Genomic DNA, 21,281 nt, shown 5'->3' with positions numbered 1-21,281 from the left:
AGAACAGGTTTCTTGGCTTGGGAGTATGGCCCTTAAGTTGGCGAACGCCATATGAGCTCTTACTAAGTTCAAATCTACCCTAGGGGACTGTATAGCGATGGCGGCTGATCATATTCCCAAAGGGGAAGAACAAGCCGAATTTCTGAACATTATTAAAGATGAGAAGGAGGCTATGTGCGAGTTCCTTCACTCGTCTTGACTCTGTGGACAGCATCAGTAGAGCAATGGTGGCTAGCACAGGTCTGCTTTGGATGTGCAATCAAGACTTCTTAACATGCCTTTTGATGGACCTCCAAAGCGGCAGCCAAATCTCTTGGTGCTGCAATCAGACAACCGCAAACTCACCCCAGTGGAACAAGTTGGAGGGGGCAGGTGCTTTTGTTTTTTATTCCTCAGATGGAAGAGTGAGAGGACTGCTGAGTGAAAGAGGTGTGAGAGATTACCATGTGGTGGACCGGGGAAAGGTGCTAAGACCGCCTAGGCAACGGCTACTTTACCCTCAGCCGCTGCATCTGCCGCCACAAAACCTCTCTGATGCTTTACTACACAAAACCCTGGTGGGAAGGAGACTCTCATGGAATCTGCAAGAATTGCGGGGTATTACTTCAGATGCAGTAGCCCAGGGTTACTGCCTTCCCTTTCTAAAAAGGCCTCGGGATCATCCACTAGGAGGTGGGAGGGGCAACTCTTTCAAAGTTCCATATCTGCTCCTTGTTCAGGAAATGTTGACCGTGCTTGAATAAGGTGCTATATAACCAGTACCTGTAGCGGAGAGGAACAAGGGTTGGTACTCCCCTTACTTCCTAATCCCCAAGAAGGACAGAGGATAGATGCCAATCTTGGACTTAAGAGACTTGGACAAGTTACCCAGTAAGGACAAGTTCAAGATGGCTACCCTTTCTCAGATCTTTCAGGCTGTTAGGACAGTTTTTCTGAAGTGCTACCCAACTTCATCAAAACCATTCAACTGAGGCAGTACAAGACTCAACTCTTAGTACAAGGCTGTACCACCGGAGTACATGGTAGCGTAGACAGAGCAGCCAGACATATATTCGGAGGGTGAGAGGGCTGTAGAATCAGTACAAGTGAAATTGTAATGCAAATGGTCTAAGGAAACACAAACACTATGTATGTAAAAATAAGTGATTTATTTAAGTACAGGTAGGCCCAGATAAATTTAGGGGTAAATGAGGACTATTACACATTAGATTTAATCGCAATTATAAAAACACAACACTATACATGAAGTTACACAGACCAAAGTATAAACCTTATTTGGAATACTTAACAGTAGTTCTAGGGAAGTCAGAACCTTTTCATATACCTTCAGTATAGGTCGCACCTATTCTTGGAGAGTAAAAACCAATGGTTACGTTCATAATTGCATTCAGTAATGCAAGGACAGTAGACCCTACCAGTTGTACAGTGACTCTCAGTAAAAATCATATAAGCAGTCAACTGGACAATATACTTTTTGTGGATAGTGGAACACTTATTCCAGGTACAGTAAAAACCTATAACTACTTTTGTGATAAGTTATACTAGGTGAGTAAAACCTAAGGGTGTAATAATCAATTACAGGTGCTTTTGAGATCTGTGCAACACAGATTGAGATAACCAGTAATTCTTGTAATTTATTTTTGGATGGCACACAGCTAACTCAAGGTAAGTAAAACCCATACACTTTTAATCTCACAAGGAGTCCAGGTTGGATCTTTCCCAACTATGCAAGTGACTGATATAGGACTTATAAGGGGCAGTTAGAACCACAAACTGCTATCTAACTCAGTTTAGGTTGAAATGCTCTAAAGAAAAAAAAAAAGGTTGAAATGACCAAAAGTTCGAAAAATGCTACCACCAAAGAATCGAACACCTAAATTTCGATCCTTTTGGTGGTAACATTTAATAAAAAAGGGGGCTGCGGGGGTGTCCCCCGCATTGCCCCGCTCACTATACTTTATGGTATAGTGAGATGGGGCTGCGGGGGGGACACCCCCGCAGCCTTCTGTTAAAAAAAAAAGAGAAGAAAAGGACCCTGCAGCGCCAGTTTCCTTTCACAGAAGTGAAAGGGAACTGGCGCTGCAGGAACCAGCGTGAAGATGAAGGTAAGTGGGGTTTGTGTATGTTGGAGGTGTGGGTGGGGGGTGTGCTGGGGGTGTGGGTGGGGGGGATGTTTGTGTGTGTGCTTTTGCAAATTATCACGGCTGTAATGTCCGAAAACAAAGTGTTCGAACTTTTGGTTATTCCAACACTTTGGTTTCGGTCATTTCAGCCTCGATAATTTTGGCTTCGGACAAATCACTGGGATTCATCTAACTCTGGGTTAGATGGCACAGGGAAAGTAAACACAAATGTTAACCTTTACTGAATGACTCAGTTATTCTAGGTAGGCAAAAACCTAATACAGACTTATTCTGTACAGGCTAACAGCAAGTAAGGGAAAGCAAGACCCAGTTGGGTGCACTCATACAATTATCCTAACAGGACTGATCTGGTGATACCAACACATTACTTTTGGGAAGAGGCCCAACCTAATCACAGGTGAGTAATATACCTTCGCCTCTACTTTCTATTAGAACGGCAAAACAGTTTCTAAGGAAAGAAAGATGTTAACCATACTTTTAAGCATAGTGCATCAGACATCCAAGGTAAGTAAGAACTTTTGTAACTGTTCACTCTTCGAGTCACAGTTACCAACCAACTTTTTTACAAGTAAGTCACTTTTAAACACGTATTCTCTGTTTTAGGCAAAAGGCCCAATCCCTTCAAAGTCTTTCCCTAATTCTTGCAGCATGAGTGTTCTCCGTGGCAGAAGGATGGGTCATTGGGATCAAGTGTCCAATAGGCAGTGTCAGGATAGGTTCTAAAGTAGCAAAGTCAGAGTTCCTTAGGAAGACTGGGCAAACAGGTGAGTACTTTACTTCCAGAGTTAGAAGACGGTCCAGGGCTTCTCATAAGACACTCTAGCAGGATTCTAGCAGTGCGACTGGGTGCACTGGATGAGAGGACTCCCCATCACAGAAAACTCCCCACAGCTACACAGAAATCCTAACAGACTTAAGGGAAGTACATACCCAAGTCAACACAGTATCTCAGCATTGATGTGTTTTCAGCAGGAGGACTTCAGGGTCTGCAGCCATATACCCGGTCAGTGGATTCCTTGTCGTGGTGACTGAAAACAAGACCTCAGAAGGAACTTGGCAGCAGGGATCGATGGAAGGCTCTAGGCAAGGTTTTCCTCGCGGCTGAATGCGGTTCTGAGGATTTGGCACCTTTTAAAGGAGCACAGAAGGCAGAAAACCGCAGTTGAATTCTCGTCGTTACAAAGGTCCAGCACTCTGCTTAGGGGATTTTTCGGGCTCTATTTGTATCTCTGGAGATCCACCAGGATGCCCACGAAGTTTCACCGAGATTTCGAAGACCGTGCACTGCACAGTGGCTAGAGGTCCCATTGTATTGGGGTGTTGAAACAACGCAAGGTTGCAGCAACGTGTGGGATCGCTCAAAATGCAGGTTGTCTTCAGTCTAGAGGGTCTCACCAGGCTCTGCTCAGGTTCGTTACCCAGGTCGATTGGAAGGAAGGGCTACAGCAGGCTCTGGTTACACAGCAGGCTCTATGGTCACTGGAAATGGTTTCAGCCGCTTTTCCTTCATCCTCTTCGTTTTCGGTTCCATTGGTCAACTACTCTTCAGTTTGCAGGTTTGCAGTATTTAACCAGAACTACAGCAGAACCTCTGCATTCTCTCCCTGCATTTTACAAGAAGGGGCGCTCTGGTTGTCCAATCAGGACAGCCAGCCCCCCACTCGGATTTGTCCCATTTCAGGCAAGGAGGAAGACAAAGGGCTGTTGAGTTTTGGACTCCTCCCTCGCTTCCTGCCCTCACAGACACTGGAGCCGGGCCGGGGAGTCCAGTGGACTCCCGCCGAAGATAAAAATCACACAAAGGAATTTCCCACCCTGGATTTCAGGGAAAGGAACACGAAAAGACAAGAAACACTAAAATGGCAAAAAAAGAAGACTGGGGCCATTTTGGTAAAATGAGCACCCTTGGGTGCCTGTACTGCAGCTGTGAACACAGCCCGCGTTAAAGGTGCACCAGATTAATACAAGGTATCACTGCCACCAGCCATTGAAGGTAAGCTTGTCCCTGTAACAGAATTAGTACGGTTTTAGTGTGAAAGGCGATACATTGCATCTCCTCAGCACTCCACATAAGGTGGGGTGTGCTGGTTTCACAAAATAAAATGTAAAAGGGATCCAAAGATCCTTTCTACCCTTGGGTACTGTAATTCTCTCAAGGTTGGCAAAAGACGTTAAAAGGGGAGCCCCTAGGGCAACCCAGCAACAACAGGCACTTATTGCCAATAAGTTGTTAAAGAGGATAACTTTAATAAACATGATCGCGAGTCCAAGAAATGACGCCCATAAAAAGAGTAAAAGATTCTCTGAGTGTGAAAAAAGGTTCCCACTCGGAGAGGAATTAAGGAAAAATATATCCCACTAGTAAAACAAAAAGTTCTGGTTTCACCCAGGTCAGAAAGATTTACCAGTTCTGTGAAAATCTTACCTCAAAAATGTGCAGCACCCTCTGCTGAAAATGTTTTCTGAGGCAGCTAGAGCTGATTATTGATATATCAAATGATGAGGGATACGTGAGAGGAACATCCAACTGAAAGAATATTGCCATGGGTAACTTGTTCATAAAATTGAATGTTTTATTGTTTTCAGGAAATTTGTAGTGTTTAATATTTTCTTTCAGAGATTTATTAAGCAATATATAAGCACTCATAAATACGAATACAACATTTACCAGATGAATGTACAAGAAAACATACTGTGCAATTACTTTCAGCTATTCATATATCCTATACAGATTCCAGTTTAAGTGTGCAGTTTTATATGTGTAACCGCATGTCTATTAAAAATGGTAAACCAGTGAAAATACAAAACAAGCAATAGTGTTGAAGGCATTGTTGAGAAAGGGTGACTCCTATTTGTGGTTTGCTAGCACATTCTGTGTTTCTACCATTTTCTTGTCTGATCCTACTAAAGATATTTTCTTTTCTTAGGAAAAGGGCTCCGTATATTGCTTATTTAACTCGATGTCGCCAGGGCCTTCAAAGCACACAAGCCCATCTAGAAAGACTTCTGCAGAGGGTTCTACGAGACAAAGAAGTTGCCACGAGATATTTCACAACAGTTTGTGTGCGGCTATTATTGGAAAGTAAAGAGAAGAATATACAGGAATTCATTAAAGGTATTGCAGTGACATACTTTTATCTTGTGAATTATGAAGGTTCGTAGCACTCCAACTTGCTCTAACTGACTTTTACATCCTAGAGAACCTGGAAGAACTCTGGTTTTGGGGAAATAATTGGTTAACCACCAACCTGTTTCAGTTGCTGAGATGGGGTAGTTTTTGTTATCTGATGCATAGGTTCTGGACGATGGGCTTGTTTTTCAATCCGATGCATAATTTCTGATGAGGTACTAACACTGCCCCCTCTGTTGGTCTTTATGAAACGTGGTTGTGGTAAAGCGTGGGTGTTCTTGAGAAACGTAGAATGCAATACAGGATATATCAGTGTTAAATCCTATCTGTGAATATATAGTATCCTAGTTTTATGTACATTGTTGAGTGCGTATTGCACATACTAGACCCGGATCATGTTCTGCGAATTCTGATAAACCCGAAATGTGAAGCAGTCTTTATAATAATTCAGCTTGTGAAAAGCTAAAGCAAAGCAAATGTTAGATAGATTTTCCTTTTTGAGTGAAATTCTCCCCACTGTGCGAGTCCCCCAGCATTTTTGCTGGACTATTGGATTTTCTGACTGACTCTCCTGATTGAGTGGGAACCTTTTCCACACTCACTCTTCATTCTTTTTCTTTGACTTTGGGAACTCTTTTTATTTTTATTTTTTTTATCGCTTTTTGATATGTTTATGGAATTATCCTTTCCGCCATCTTTTCTGGCATCTACATTTTGTTATTGCAGCACGCACCACTTTCTGTGCAGTGTTGCTGGGGAGCTCCTTGAGTTTAATTATTTATTTTACCTGCGTTACACATGTTACCAGGGCAGGGGAAACTTCTCTCCTGTATTTTATTTTGCGAGATCAGCACACCCCACTGTTACGCTCACCTCGTCTCTGCGGGGGTGTTGGGGCACGGTTGCAGCCCTCCCTTGAAGTGGATTCCCCAAGTCAGGTTTTTTCCCCTGCTCCCTGTGCTATGGACTGCGCTGGTTGCTGGTACTGCCCCAGCGAGGATATGAGAGAGTGTCAGAATGCTGCGATATGTCTCTCTCGAACCTTCTTCCCAGTATGTGGTCAGCATGCGTCGACCCATATAGTCTCACCTGTTTACTGATGATGGGGAGCTCTCCCTCCTGCTTCTCACTGCAGGGGCGCGTTTGATGGAGAGTTCCTTCATTGGCCCATGTGCGTGGCAGCCCAGATCGGCTGTGACTGACCCACTCTTAAGGTAAGTGTCTTTGCGCTTTTTGATATTGTAGTATTGATTCTTGATTATTTTCTGTATCCTTTTGATAATGTCTGTCTTCTGTTTTCTCCCAACAGGTGATAATCGGCCCTGTGCTAGTTACGGTGCACGATGCAGGGCCCAATGAGAAGAGAATGGAGTTAGCAATGCTCCGACGGAAGGTGAGTGTTGATTTAAGGTCTAGTGCAAGGATTTGTTAAAGCGCAACCTTAAACATAATGTCTTTTGCGAATTCTAACCTGTCTTTATGTCTCTCTTGCAGGTTCCGTTTTCCGATGGATTGCTCGTAGTGGAATGATGTCGGCGTGAACGCTGCGTTCCGGAGGTCTTCCAAGCGGATGAAGAATGCCTGGGTCTACAATGATGTTGGCCATAAGCTGAAAACAGGTGAGGATGCGTTCAGGCTGCGGAAGCTGGAAACAGTTAAGGATGCGTTCAGGTGGCAGTGAGCCATTACGCGGCCATAAGCAGATTAACGCGAAGCGCTTGCCTGCAGGCGGGGCAGGCTTAAATAGCCTGACTCCGACCACGCCCCTTAGTTCTGACTCATGGCCCCACCCTGCCACTCCTAAAGGATGCTGCACGTGCAGCCCAGCTCCTTCTAAAGGCCACGCCCAAACTGGATGCACGAAGAGGCCCCTGCAGGGCAGACAAGCACCTTGCACAAAAATAAGTGTGCAATGCACACTTATTCATGAGCCTGGCGCCAAAGGCACCAGGAGTGGGTCCAACTGGAACCTCTGTTGTGGGATCTGTGGTTCCTGGCCAGTGGCCATGACAGCACTCCCCCTCAAGGCCCCTCTCACGGGCATTCTTCCTCCTGATTCTGGCTTGGTGGGGTTGTTGCAATGGAATTGTCTGATTAGCCATGAAGCATGGACAAACTCACTAGGTTCGCATGTGCGGTCTTGAGGTCCATAACCTTTCCAGTCTATAAGGTACTACAATTTAGATCGCACTATCTTGGAATCCAGAATAGCCTTGACCTCGTATTCCGGTTCTCCTTCTATGATGTCGGGCTTGGGTGGTGCCTCAATCCGAGTGCCTGGTTTCATTGGTTTCAGGAGAGAAACATGTAATACCTGATCCGCATATTAGGTGGTAAATTCAATTTCATGGCAGCAGGGTTTATTACGGCCTTGATGGGATAAGGTCCCAGGTACCTGGGACGGAAGGCTTGTGGTCCTTTCAAGAGAATGTTTTTGGATGTCAACCAAACTTTGTCTCTGACCTGATAATGTGGGGCCTCTCTTCAGTGTCGATCTGCAATTTTTTTCTGTTCTTTGGCTCTGGTCAGATTTTCGGCTGCTTCTTTGAGGATTCGAGTGATGGTTTTATGCAAGGTTGTAACTGCTGGCATTTCCAATTCGTCAAGTGAATCAAAACTGGACGTTCGAGGATGTAGACCATGCACTGTGTAGAATGGGATCTGTCCAGTGCTAGTGTGGATGGAATTGTAGGCGAATTCGGTCAACCAAAGGATGTTTTTCCAGGACTCCTCAGTTTGTTGCAACATACACATCAGATATTGGTCCAAGGTCTGGTTGGTCCGTTCGGTTTGGCCATCAGTTTGAGGATGACTAGTGGATAACAGAGGTCAATTTTGTCTATTTTGCAGCACCTCCTCCAGAGTGCTGAGACAAATTGTGTTCCGCGATCTGAGATTAGTACTAATGGGAATCAGTGCAACCTAACAATCTGTTCCAAAAACACAGTGGCAAGGGCGGAAGCAGTGGGAAGTCCCTTTAATGGAATACAATGGGCCATTTTGGAGAATAAATCCACAATAACTAGGATGGTGTTAAATCCATCGCAGGGGGGGGGGAGATTGGTGATAAAGTCCATTGACAACGTATGCCACGGTGCTGGTGGTACGTTGAAGGGATGCAGTAACCCGGCTGGGCTTAACTTCGGAGATTTGTGTTGCGTGCAGACACCACAGGTTGCAATGAATTGAGCAATGTCTTTAATCCAGGTTGGCCACCAATAGCCCTTTTGAATTGTAGCTTGAGTCTTGGCACTCCCTGGATGTCCTTCCACTAGTGAATGATGATAGTTTGCGATTATCTGGTCTTGTAATTTCTTGTCCTGAATGTACAGTCTCCCTTGAAAATAAGGTAGATCATTTTCAATGGTGTATTGGTCTCCTCTGGCTAGCAACTTCTGTTGTGTTGCTTGGTTCATCTGAGATTGAGGATCAGTTTTCAAGTCATCCAAACAGTTGGTTGCAGTGATTTGGTTCTGGATTCGTTCTTCAGGAATGATGGCCACAGGCTCTCAGACGTGGTGAAAGCTTCTTTGTCCTCACTCAAGTGTGAAAGAGCGTCTGCCTTCCCATTGCGTACTCCGGGTCTGTAAGTGATGATAAAATCGTATTCCGCAAAGAGCCCAGCGAAGCTGGCATGAGGATTGGGCCTTGGCAGTCTTCAAGTATTGTAGATTGCGGTCTTTAATCGCTAGCAGTTCTTTGTCAGTGATCGCATAATTCAACTCTGGTGCAGAAAACTTACGGGACCAAATTGCTATGGGATGTAATTGATCTGTGTCGGGGTCCTTCTGTGATTAATACCGCTCCCATGGCCACTCTGGAGGTATCTGTTCGACCACGTATGGCAGATCTGGTCTGGGGTGTCGAACAACTGGTGCTGTGGGGAAAGCACGTTTCAATTCCTGGAAGGCGTTCTCCGCTTCAGGGGACCAGAAGAATTTCTTGTTTTTCCTCAGCAGGGAGATAATTGGGTGAACTATCTGCAAAAACTTTGGAATAAACCGACGATAAAAATTGGTAAATCCGAGCAAACTTTGTACTCCTTTTGTGGATGTTGGTGATGGCCATTGGAGGATAGCATCCACCTTGCGTGTGTCCATGTGTACTCCTCGTGGTGTGAGCATGAAGCCCAAGAAGTTAACTTCTGTTACATGGAAGAAACACTTTTATAATTTGGCAAACAGCCAATGCTGTCAAAGTTTGTCCAAGACTGCTCTTACATGGCCAACGTGGTCCACCTTGGAAGCAGAGTAAATAAGATTGTCAACTATATAGACAAGTGCGCAGATGTCCAATAATTCATGAAGCACATTGTTCATAAAGAATTGAAACGCCGGCGGGCATTAAATAATCCAAAAGGCATGACCTGGTACTCGTAAAGCCCATATTTGGTTCGGAATGCTGTCTTCCACTCGTCCCCCTTTTTAACTTTTACAAGGTGATAGGCTCCTCATAGGTCCAGTTTTGTATAAAGTTGAGCATTCTTTAACAGATCTAGAAACACTGGGATAAGTGGCAGGGGGGTATCTGTTTTTTACTGTGATTTGGTTAAGCACTCTATAGTCAATACAAGTTCTTAAATCGCCTTCTTTTTTTGGTATGAAGAGGAGAGCCAAGGAGGCAGGAGACTTAGACGGACGGGTAAACCCATTGGCTAGACACTGATTCGGGTAAGATTTTAGATGCTGGTTTTCCTGCTCAGTTAGAGAGTAAATTCGACTGCAGGGAATTTGGGCTCCGGACACCAGGTCGATTTGGCAATCGTAAGGCCTGTGTTGAGGCAGAGTGTTTGCTTGCTCCTTCTGGAAAACATCCTGGTAATCCGGATATTCCGGGGGTAGGGAACCAGAGAGTCCCAGAATAGTTTTTGTCTTGGGTTTTAGGTTACTCACGTTTTTGTTGTAGCAAATGTTAGCACACTCTTGAGGGAAGGCCAGAGCTTGTTTTCGCCAGTCGATCCTAGGGTTGTGGGTTTCCAGCCAATGCATTCCTAATATCATCTGGAACTGAGGAGCACCGATGAGATCGAAGGAGATGTCTTCTTGATGACCATCCTGGCACATCATGACTTTCTCGGTATGCTGTGTCACTGGGCCGGATGACAACTGAGAACCATCCACTGCTGTGACGTTTTCCGATTTCAGCTTTTGTCGGAGAGGAAGGCCCATTCCTGCCGCCAGATCTTGATCAATATAATTTCCCACCGCTCCGCTGTCAATGTATGCCTCCAAGGCATGTACATTTGACGGTTGTTGGTGGTTGACCAAAAGTACCAGGATGACCAGATGTGATGTCTGTACAGATCCCTTCTTTTCGCTCGACAAGTGGACCCCTACGCTTGTCGGGCGTTGGAGATTTCCAGATTTTGTTCCTTTTCTTCGTTGTCATTGTCCGTTGCGCCAACTATTTTCTTGGGTGGTTTTACGGGGCATTCTCGGAGGTAATGCCCTGCTCTGCCGCAGTATAAACAGAGCTGTGTTCTTTTCTGCAGTTCTGCCTTGGTGATAGGACTCTGTAATACTCCGATCTGCATTGGTTCAGTTTGTTCGTGGGTTTTAGTTCGGTTGTCCTGGGGTCGCATATACACAGACCTCTTCAGTTCTTGTGCAATCCATTTTTTCGATTCTGCAATCTTTGGTCGAGCTGCACAGTCGGGTCATGTATTCCGCACAACTCTCAGGAGGATTGACCACTTGGGCTAGAACATCCTTAAGTTCCCCAGGCAACCCTCGATAAGAGTGTGGTCCTCTTTTCTTCTGGCCAATTTGTCTGTGCTACGAGAAGATTAAAAGTTGCGATGTAGGTCAGCAGGTCTTGGTTTCCCTGCCTGAGAGACAATAGTTCATTGTCCAGAGCTTGTCCATGAGTATGCCTAGCAAACAATTTCTCCAGCTCCCGTTGAAATTCCCCAAGTCGTGAAGTAGTGGATCATTCTGGTTTACTAATGGTATCGACCAGTCTGCTGCGCTACCTCCTAAATATTAGAGTACAAAGGCGACTCTGGCTTGATCTTTAGGAAAAGTCCCAGGCCGGCACAAAAATTGAAGGCGACATTGGTTCATGAATATAGCATACTTATTGGGGTCGCAGGTAAAGCGTTCGGGCGGGGCCAGTGGCACTGCATCTGGAAGAACCACTTGAACTGGTGGTTCTGGCTGCGGCATGGGAGGTTGGGCAAGCCCAAGTAATGGAACCTGGCTCGCATGGGTCTGAAGCATTTGTCTTGCCAAGACGTCAGTTCGTTCTCAAGCTACAATAAGGTCCCTCCTTAAAGCATTGACTTCGTCTGGAGGCATGGCCCGTAATTCACCCAGTAGCTGGGCAAGCTGGTCAGTTTCTGAGGTTTCCATAACGCCCAGGCAGAGATTTGTGGAGGCTTCGCGTTCTGTTACTCACCTGGTCTCTGCGGGGGGGGCGTTGGGGCACGGTTGCAGCCCTCCCTTGAAGTGTATTCCCCTTGCCAGGCTTCTTCCCCTACTCGTGTGCTATGGACTGCGCTGGTTGCTGGTACTGCCCCTGCCAGGATATGAGAGAGCGTGAGAATGCTGCAATATGATGGTATTCTCTCTGGACCACATTCTTCACAGTATGTGGTGAGCATGTGCCGACCCTTATAGTCTCACCTGTTTATTGATGATGGCAAGCATTCCGTCCTGCTTCTCACTGCAGGGCTGCGCTTGATGGACCGAGTTGCTTCTCTGGCCCATGTGCGTGGCAGCCCAGACCGGCTGTGACTGAACCACTCTTAAGGTAAGTGTCTTTGGGCTTTTTGATATTGTAGTATTGATTCTTGATTATTGTCCATATCCTTTTGATCATGTCTTTCCTCCGTTTTCTCTCAATAGGTGATATGCGGCCCAGCGGTAGTTGCAGTGCACAGTGCGGGGCCCAATGAGAAGAGAATGGAGTTTGCAAAGCTCCGTAGGAAGGTGAGTGTTGATGTAAGGTCTAACACGAGGATTCGTCAAAGCGCGACCTTAAACGAAATGTCTTTACCTCTTTCTCTTGCAGGTTCAGTTTTCCGATGGATTGCTCATGGTGGAATGATGTCGGTGTGAACGCTGGGTTCCAGAGGTCTTCCAAGCGGATGAAGAATGTCTGGGTCTACGATGATGCTGGCCGTAAACTGAAAACAGGTAATGATGCGCTCTGCCTGCGGTAGCTGAAAACAGGTGAGGATGCTTTCAGGCTCCGGTAGCTGAAAGCAGGTAAGGTTTTGCACTGCCTGCCTAGCTGGAAACAGGTAAGGATGCGTTCAGACAACGGTGAGCGTTATGCTGCCATAAGTAGATTAACACAAAGCGCTTACCTGCGGGCGGGGTAGTCTTAAATAGCCTGGCTCCGGCCACACCCCTTAGTTTTGACTCATGGCCCCACCCTGCCACTCCTAAAGGATGCTGCACGTGCAACCCAGCTCCTTCTCAAGACCACGCCCGAGCTGGATGCATGTGGAGGCCCCTGCAGGGGTGCCGAGCACCTTGCACAAAAATAAAAGTGCACACTTATGAGCCTGGCTCCAACTGGACCCTCTGTTGTGGGGTCTGTGGTTCCTGGACAGTGGCCATGACACCTCGCCTTTCCTGTAACTTTTAGTTACTGTTGGAGTTCATCTGACAGGCTGGTGGCAGTGTACCTCTTTGTGGACTTTTACCGCAGGTTGTCTTCGCAGCTGCGGTAGGGGACACAAGGGACATCATTTGCCTAAAATGGTGGCTGTACTTTTGTAAGCCCTGTTCTTGATGACGCGGTCTTTCTTGAGCCGCCTTCTACCTTCCTGGGTGGAGGAGGTCTTGATGGGTATTTTGTCTTTCCAAGGGAAGCCCACCAAGACTGAGTGCCTGAGAGGACAGGAAATGGGGGAGGTGACTGAAATTCCCTTGGTGTTTGTCCTGCAGTCTGCCTGCCTGAAACCAATTTGTGCTGGCAGGCTGGCTGTCCCCATTGGACAGCCACCCCCCCTAAGTGTTAATGAATGCATGTCTAGTGATTGGTGCGCACAACCATATTTCCTGCATAGAAGGCGAGAGTTCTGGAGCAGAAACCGAGTTGACCACTGGGACTGAAGATCCAAAGGAGGAGGAAGTCTGTAGCCGCATCCAGCGACCGCCAGATAAATCACTGCAGGCCTGACCTCAATTTCTATGCGACAGTGAATCCCTGAAGCAAACCACTTCCTCCCTGATGGGCCTAACCAGTCCCAAGACGAACTGCATTTTGCACCATCCCTGGACAAGCTGCAAACTCCAACGGCCTGCAATTCCTAAATGCCTGGGGTCCTGTGCGATTTTGCAGTGCAACGTCTTAAACTTGGTAGGCATCATTCGGGACCTCCAGTGTCTGGATCCCGCTCCTGAACGTCCACTCAGCTGAGACGAGGACCGAGAAAGGGCATAAACTCCAGCACATGACAACTGTCCTGCAACCGAACTTTGAAAAAGGCACCAACAAGCCAGTACTGCTCAATTCTTCTGCTGGACGTCCAACTACTCGAGAGCAACCTCCAGATCCTTCGCTAGCTATTTTCTTCAGTCGGCAAGGCCAAGAATCCTGAACCGGGGGTCTGCTGTCACCTCCCCTTGGGGACCGTCCTGCTGCACCAGCTTCTTCACTTAGAAGGTACTGTTCAGCCCCTAGTAGTTACCTGGGGCCTGCTTTCTTGTTCCTGTACTTTGGAGGGTTCCAGTTAAGCTGTTACTTAAATCCCCTCCCAGCCCTACATTGGGGTGGACCACTCCTTGTGCTCCTTACCAAAGAAACCTAACTGATGGTCACCTGTAAACTTGAACTCTTCATAGACTCTGCTTTGTTCAGTGCTTACCTGCCTTTTCTCCCTCAACCCTTGGTCACTGGACCACCAGTGCCCCCCCCTTGACTCTGAGACTCACCTACCTAAGATTGGCTAAGCAGGTGTTAACTAAAGTTATGCAAGTTGGTCTGAAGTTTGCATACTTGTTTCAGAGGTTTTTGCTACTTTTTATGTTACCTTACAAAGGTTCTTAAGTATTTGTATCTTTTGGATATTGCAAGTATTCTGTCTCTACTACTTTACTTAAATTTTATCAACCTTGGTGCATTTGAAAAATATGCTTATTTTTTATGACTGTTAGTGTGTCAGTGTGTCCTTGAACTAAGTGTATGCTCAGAGTTCTTTGTGCCTCACTACAGCCCTCATCCCTCCGATAAAGCCTGAGTGCTCAGCCATTGCTACCAAACCTTTGGGTAGTTCAGGCTAAACCAAAGGGGTGTAACCCTGTACACTAAAGGTGGGCTTTCTATATCCTTGTCCCAGTCTGGACTTTACAAAAAATCCCTAACGGCATACCTTTTGGAGGGTTGTATGTGTGTGTATCTCTCTCTAGAAGTAATCAGGTTGATGTTTAAATCAGTTTTATTAGTTTTAATTCCTTTTATGTCATCAGATTTCCAGAGGCTCACAGCTGCTGACGATAAGACAGCGCAGGTTGAAGAGTTTCTCCAGTCCTTGTATGGCGCTATGGCCCAAGATGTCATCTGGCAAAATGCAAGCGAAGAGCAGCTCCAAGATGCGCAGATGGCGATTGAGCGTAGCGTCATGAACCGAATCTTCAAGCTTGCTTTCTACCCCAATCAAGATGGAGACAGTCTGCGGGATCAGTGAGTGATACCTTCTCTAGTTCCTTGTGCAATACGTCTCAACTCTTATCAAGAATATTAAGGCCTCTTTCGGTTGAATGTTGGAATGGTAACATTGCATTTTCTTTCCTGAAGTTCTTCACTGCAAACCTCTCCCTTATTTCCTAATATCAGTGCATGTGCCACCAGTGTTGCTACTTAATGGATGTGGAGAAGTCATTTTGAATACATTTTTGATGGTCATTCCTTCAATCTTTAATCCAACAAACATGTTAAACTAAGAGCCTGGATGATACATCTACACTAATTTAATCAGCCTAGTTAGGTCTTTAGGTGTGCATACATTGACATTGTCTATACAACACTTTATCTGTTCATCTTAAATGTTTGCCTCAGATTTGTAAAAACATTCAACTGCAGCGGAACCACATACAATCTAATGATTGGTGAGCCGGATAGATACTAATCATTAGCTGCTTCATTTCATCTGCCCTATATATTAAGTTAAAAGAGACAAAAAGTTAGCCTCGGTATCCCTTCTCTGATTGCTGCTGCTATTATTATGATTTGTTTTTCTTTCTCTTTTAACCACATTTTGCTCGTTGGTAATTCAGAATTTTTAGGAATCCTCATAATTGACCATGAGTGCCTTACTGCAGCTGCGAACGCAGCCCGTGGGAAAAACACACAATGGCAGTAAAAATTAAACCACTGCCACCAGTCATTCATTGTAGAAAGGGTAACATAAACATGTTACACAAGAAACTAGACAAAAGGAATACTAAGTAACCCCTCCACCACCCTATGGTAAAATAGTGTTGTGCTGGTTCTAGAAAGTTACAAAATTTAAGTAAAGTCAATTTCACTTCACTGCTCTTGGAAACAGTAGGTTCACCAAGAGAAGGTATTTAAACCTTTGGAAAATCTAAGACTTCCCTGTGGCACTGCAGTGAAGGTGGTGTGTGTCACAATGCAAAGATGATGCCTATGGAGTTTCATACTCCAAAGTCAAAAGAAACGGAGTCCAAATCACAGAAGAATACGTGAGTGGGAAAAAGGTTGCTCTCTCTCCAGGTTAGACATTAAAAGTCCTAAAGTCCAGCAAAAGAGCTGGGGGTCTCTAAGGTAGAAGGGAATTGGCACATTTCTGAGAATTCTCCCTAACAGTGTTCAAGCACACTGGACTTCCGAGGGAACGAAGGAATCGGCGCTCCTTATCACGCGTCAATCACAGTTGGACTGCAAACCCCAATGACTCCCTTTCTTTCCAGGGGTGTGTGATGTCTATCTTGAGGCAAAGTCTGCAGGTTTACCTGAACTGTATCCACAGGTCCAGACTGTATCTTCCAGAAACTGCACTTCCAAAGTGAGCTATCAAACCTCGCCTTCAGTTCACCTCACCTCTTCTGGTTTAACACTTTGATCAGTGGGACTTCAGTTGTCCTGCTTGCGGAAGCACTGCATCACCATTGGAACTGTTGCTGGAGAAACGTTAAGTAATGCTGCCACTGGAGGAATTGAAATGGCTGTGGACTATGTAGGTGTCCGGGTCCGGCTTGACTGAATTCCACAGGAGCTGATGCTGGCCTCACAGACACTCACCAGGAGTTCACCTCTCAACCCTAAAGTAAAAGCTGAGTGGAGAACCCCAAGAAAGGGAAAGGGGGATTTGGATAAAATTACAGACACTGCAGCCCTGCAACCTTCTGGTAGGCTCTGGTATCTGTAGTAAACAAATACACTTGGTTACTTATACATTAGTGTAAACCTTTTTCTCTAAATTATTTTTAAAACAAACTCTAACTTCTTCACCTCTTATACCTCTGTTTAAGACTTGGAGGTTAATTATCTGTATGGAATATCTTGTAAACTGTTTATCCTAAAGAAAAATGTCTCTTGAAAACACCTTACAACCTTAGATATTCTTCTTTGACTTTTAAGTTCATTTAACTCCAGTAAATTCGAATTTTCAAATACTCTTGAGAAATGCAGTCTTTCTTGAAGTATTGAATTCTCTTTTGTGTGAAAATTGCATTAAGTAGAAACTCAAACTTTCTTGAATGCTACTGCTTCTGTGTGTGAATCTTTTCTTTGTTACACATATGAATATATAGTTACTTTCTTGAAATAACTTATTCACTCTCTGCAACCATGCGATTAACATGCGAAATCACAAGACGTGAGAAATTGTCCTCGCGCAAAAAAATTACACGGGCACCTTATACACGCGCACGTGAAACACGCGCACCTTAACAAATACACACATTAACAAATTCACGTGTATGTGAAACACGCGCTCGCACTGAAAAACTATGCGCGCTAGTTCAAATGGACCCGCGCTCTATCGCCAACCGAACTCACGCTATTACTTGCGACGTCTCTCACGTGAAAATAGTTCACACGGCAAAAACAACTTGCGCTCAATAAAAATGGACTCGCGCTCTATCGCAATCCAACACGCGCTCATACGTAATGTCACTCACGTGAAAAATGTACACGCGCTAAAAATTACACGCGCTCAGTTAATATGGACTCGCGCTCTATCGCAATCCAACACGTGCCCTCATACGCACGCGCTCCCAACGACGTTGCTGAAGACACAAAGACTCGCGCGCACGTTAAACAGTCTTGAAACACTTTTCACGCTATTAACAACTTCAAAACTTGCGCACAGTCTTCAATTATTTTCCATATTGTATATAAACTGTAAACGTTTTCTCTTATAGTAAACGCTAAACTTCTAAACTCTACGTTTCTGATATAAGATGGAAGTTCACTGTGAGAATCTTTAAGCTTTTAAAAGGAACAATCCCACCTGATGTCTTCTTGATCACTCTGGCTCAGCAGCGATTTTCTCACTTCTTTAGTAAATCTTCTGAACTTTGAAAGGCCTCAGTTAAGGAGCTTAACTAATGTACAACCAGCCACTGAATTACTTAGGATGAAAGGCAGTTTAGAATCTTGCTCACCTCCCAAGAATCCAACCCATTATCCTATCCACCAATCAGACAAACCAAACATACTATTGTTCCTAAACCAATCAGATTAAGTTTCTTTCTCTACATCTTGACTTGGGCAACCACAATGTTAATTCTATGTACATACTCTTCCCGATTACTACTCCAGCCAGCCCTGACAGTAGGTTCTGCTTGCTGCTTGGAGTGTGCAAAGCTCGATAAAATCTAACCTAATTTTCAGTCACTGGCCAAAAGGTTCACATACATGAATTCCTATACAGCATTAACTGCATATGTGTTTGGGAATTTGTAGAAAGGAGCATTAACAAACTGCAATCATTTATAGCAGAATGGTCCCATAACACAGAAAACGTTAAGACAATACTGATCACTGGGTCATGCATGACACGTGATCTGCTATCAGGCCCTGCTCACCAAATCTTTATTTCTATGCTTGCGTTGGTGAACTCTGACTTCGTTTTGGCAGCACAGCCTTGATACCACAGTAGTTTTGCAAAGATTGGCCTACCTAATTGAGCCTTAAACTTCGCATTGGCCAGTCTAACAAATTAGGGCTATCCTTAATGAGGAAACAGCAGCATAAGGACCCGTATCCCGCCCATGCAATCAGTTATCTCCACATTGTTCTTTCCACTCAACTGATCGTTAGCCTCTGAAAGTGGACATGAAGGGCCTCTAAGGAACAGATGGCATAACTGGGATCTTTGACACAGCCTGTAACCAAAGGGACTGGATACACAAGTTCTGGACATTAAAAGCACTCCTGGACATGTTTCTTACATGTACATCTGCACCTCATCTGGAGTGGACACTATTGAATGTTTATGTAGTATTTGTGCGCACACATTTTCCACTAGGAGAGTTAGAGGACCTAAGGAAATCCTTTTTGCTTAGCTCACTGCTCAGTTTCTCTCACACCCTGCACACTGAGTGGTGAGAATTCCTCCTAGCAGTTATCTTATAAAGAAGAACCAGTTACTTACCAAATGGTAAAATTCTTTCGACTGGATGTTCCTCCAACGTATTCCACATCTTTGACATGTAATGTCCACAGCTGTGCACTTCAGAAACTTTTTCAGCAGAGGCAGAGGGCGTACTGCGTCGATTACGTCTGGTCGATGTCCCTCGAAGGGCAACGTCACCGGATGTTATAAATAGAACGCCCGGTAACCATAGCCTCAGTTCAGTTTTTTCCGCGAATGTGTTTCGTGAAACCTGGCGCGCCTCTTGTGTTTCGTCGTTGAGATGGCTTTTTCTTCGATCCCTGCGACGCCGCGGTCTGTTTTCAAGAACTGCCAGAACTGCAAGTCGAAAATGGCAATCACCGACCCGCATTTCTTTGTGGTGTTTGGGTGAGAGTCACAACACTGACGACTGGTCAAAATGCCTGTCGCTAACTGCCAAGGCCTTGCGGAAGGGGAAGCTCCAGGTAGGTAGGGGTTCTAAGCCCAGTTAGTCCCGTAAATCCAAGTCAAAATCCAAAGGGGTGTCCACCGACGACTCAAGGGACGACTCAAGGGGCGACTCGAGGGGCAACTCGCCATTCTTCTTCCTCGTCGCAGCACTCAAGGAAGCGCCGTCACCGGTCTCCTTCCCCGTCCTCCTCGGAGGATGGAGCTGCGAGGAAGGTAGCATACCCGACCCGGAGGAATGGGCTGCCTTTAAGGAGCAAATGTTAGCGATATTTCAATCGCAGGGCACGGGTCTGGTCGCGCCTTCTAACAAAGCCGGCCAGGATCGGTCTCGTACCGTGGTTCGCACCCCTTCGGGCTCGGGTCCGCAACTCGCATCGGAAGCCTTCGAGGTCCTGTTCGGACAAGGTTTCGGAAGGTCACAAGAGACTTGCTTCTAGGTCTCGGTCCTCGTCCCCTGTGAGATTGCAGCAACCTACTAAGGGCTCGATGCCGGCGTCGACTCGGTCCGCGCTGTGTCCATCCGTCTCGGACGTCGACACTTTGCCGTCGGCACCAGTGTCGACGTAGACGCAAAGCCTTTGGCGCTCACGACGCTAAGGTTGTCGTCGCTCTCGGCGTCGAATGGCCTTCGACGCCTGCAAGGAGGAAGGACTCCAGGCCCTCTTCTGTACCCAGGCCAGGGTTTCAACTCCCTCTGGACGACATATATGAAGAGTAGGAAAAGTCTGATTTTGAGGATCCTGGTGAACTGGATGTGGCTCCAATTATTTCTGGAGACAGTTACAGGAGTTGAGGCAAACCCTCCATGATGCCAGTGGGTTGGACACTTTTCCGGAAGCGAAATTTGGTAGGGCTGATGCCTGGGGCTCATGATGAGTCTTCATACAGGAGGCTCATGGCTAGGGTCTCTGAGTATCTGGGATGGTCCAGTCCCCCTGAAGACTTTGTGCAGGATGATCTAACGGACATCTTAGATCAAGGTCCGTCCACTGACCCGGTGTTACCATTTCATCTCGCCTTACAGAAAAGGGTGGCAGCTGCTTGGCAGTCACCGGAATCTCTTCCGGCTGTTAATAAATCTTAGACAAAAAGTACTGCCCTTCCATTAGCGACCCCAGCTATTTACCCACTCCCCAACTCCCAAGAGTTTGGCGGTTCAGGCGGCCGCCTCCACGGCCACCTCGAGGAAGGCGGCGTACCCTACCATTCCCTCCTGATAGGGACGACAAACGCTTCGACAGTTGGGCTTAGAAGGTATTTTCTGCAGGGAGCATGGCATTGAAATCGGCCAACTCCACTTGTGCCTTAGCAAGGTTCTCACACACTCTCTGGAACTGTTTCTTTAGCGGCTGAGCATATTCCTGAGGGGGAAGAAAGGGATGTCTTTCTGGCTCTCGTGCAAAATGGCAAGAATGCCATTTGCGAACCCCTTCAGTCTGGTTTGGATACGGCAGACGCCCATGGCTGCAAGCATCGTTATATGCAGATTTGCGTGGTTGCGGATGTCAGTTTTTGCTCCGGATGTGCAAAGCCGTCTTCTGAACATGCCCTTTGTTTGCGCACATTTGTTTGGCAACAAGGCTGATGAGAGCCTTGAGAGTTTGCAGCCCTCGAAGGCTGCTGCAAAATCTTTAAGCACAGCCGTGCATCAACCGCTGCCTTTTCGACCTAGGGGACAGCAGTGGAGGGGGGGGGGTTCTTTTCGTTACTACTCCTCCTTTGGTAGAACGAGAGGTCCCGCCAGTCAAAGGAGCAAAAAAAAGTGCCTGTGGTGGTCGGGCAAATAGAGGTGCAAGAGCCGCTCGGGCAGCTGCCTCTTTGCCTTCAGGCACTGTCGCAGTCGCTTCAAAACGGTCATGAGGCCATGTCCCATGGTTCGTCGGTTGGGGGCAGACTGTCTCAACATCTAGAAGAATGGCAAGCCATTACTTTAGATGCGCGAGTTCTGGATACCATAGCCCACGGCTACTGTCCCTTTTTAAAGCGTCCTCGCAACAATCCA

General features: G+C 46.1%; 1 protein-coding gene across 19 annotated transcripts in view; it reads left to right on the top strand.

Moving 5' to 3' along the window:
- GAPVD1 (GTPase activating protein and VPS9 domains 1) overlaps positions 1 to 21,281 on the top strand; it is a 1,092,811-nt gene that overhangs the window by 995,600 nt on the left and 75,930 nt on the right. For all 19 annotated transcript variants that reach the window (XM_069609416.1, XM_069609426.1, XM_069609418.1 and 16 more), the window contains 2 exons: positions 5,072 to 5,259; positions 14,694 to 14,907. In XM_069609416.1, coding sequence (XP_069465517.1) covers positions 5,072 to 5,259; positions 14,694 to 14,907 — 402 coding nt within the window. The remainder of the gene's footprint in view (positions 1 to 5,071; positions 5,260 to 14,693; positions 14,908 to 21,281) is intronic.

The sequence above is a fragment of the Ambystoma mexicanum genome, chromosome 8, assembly GCF_040938575.1.
Source record: "Ambystoma mexicanum isolate Mex_15411 chromosome 8, UKY_AmexF1_1, whole genome shotgun sequence".
Classification (NCBI taxonomy): Eukaryota; Metazoa; Chordata; class Amphibia; order Caudata; family Ambystomatidae; genus Ambystoma; species Ambystoma mexicanum.
This window is presented reverse-complemented; position numbering and strand designations above follow the sequence as displayed.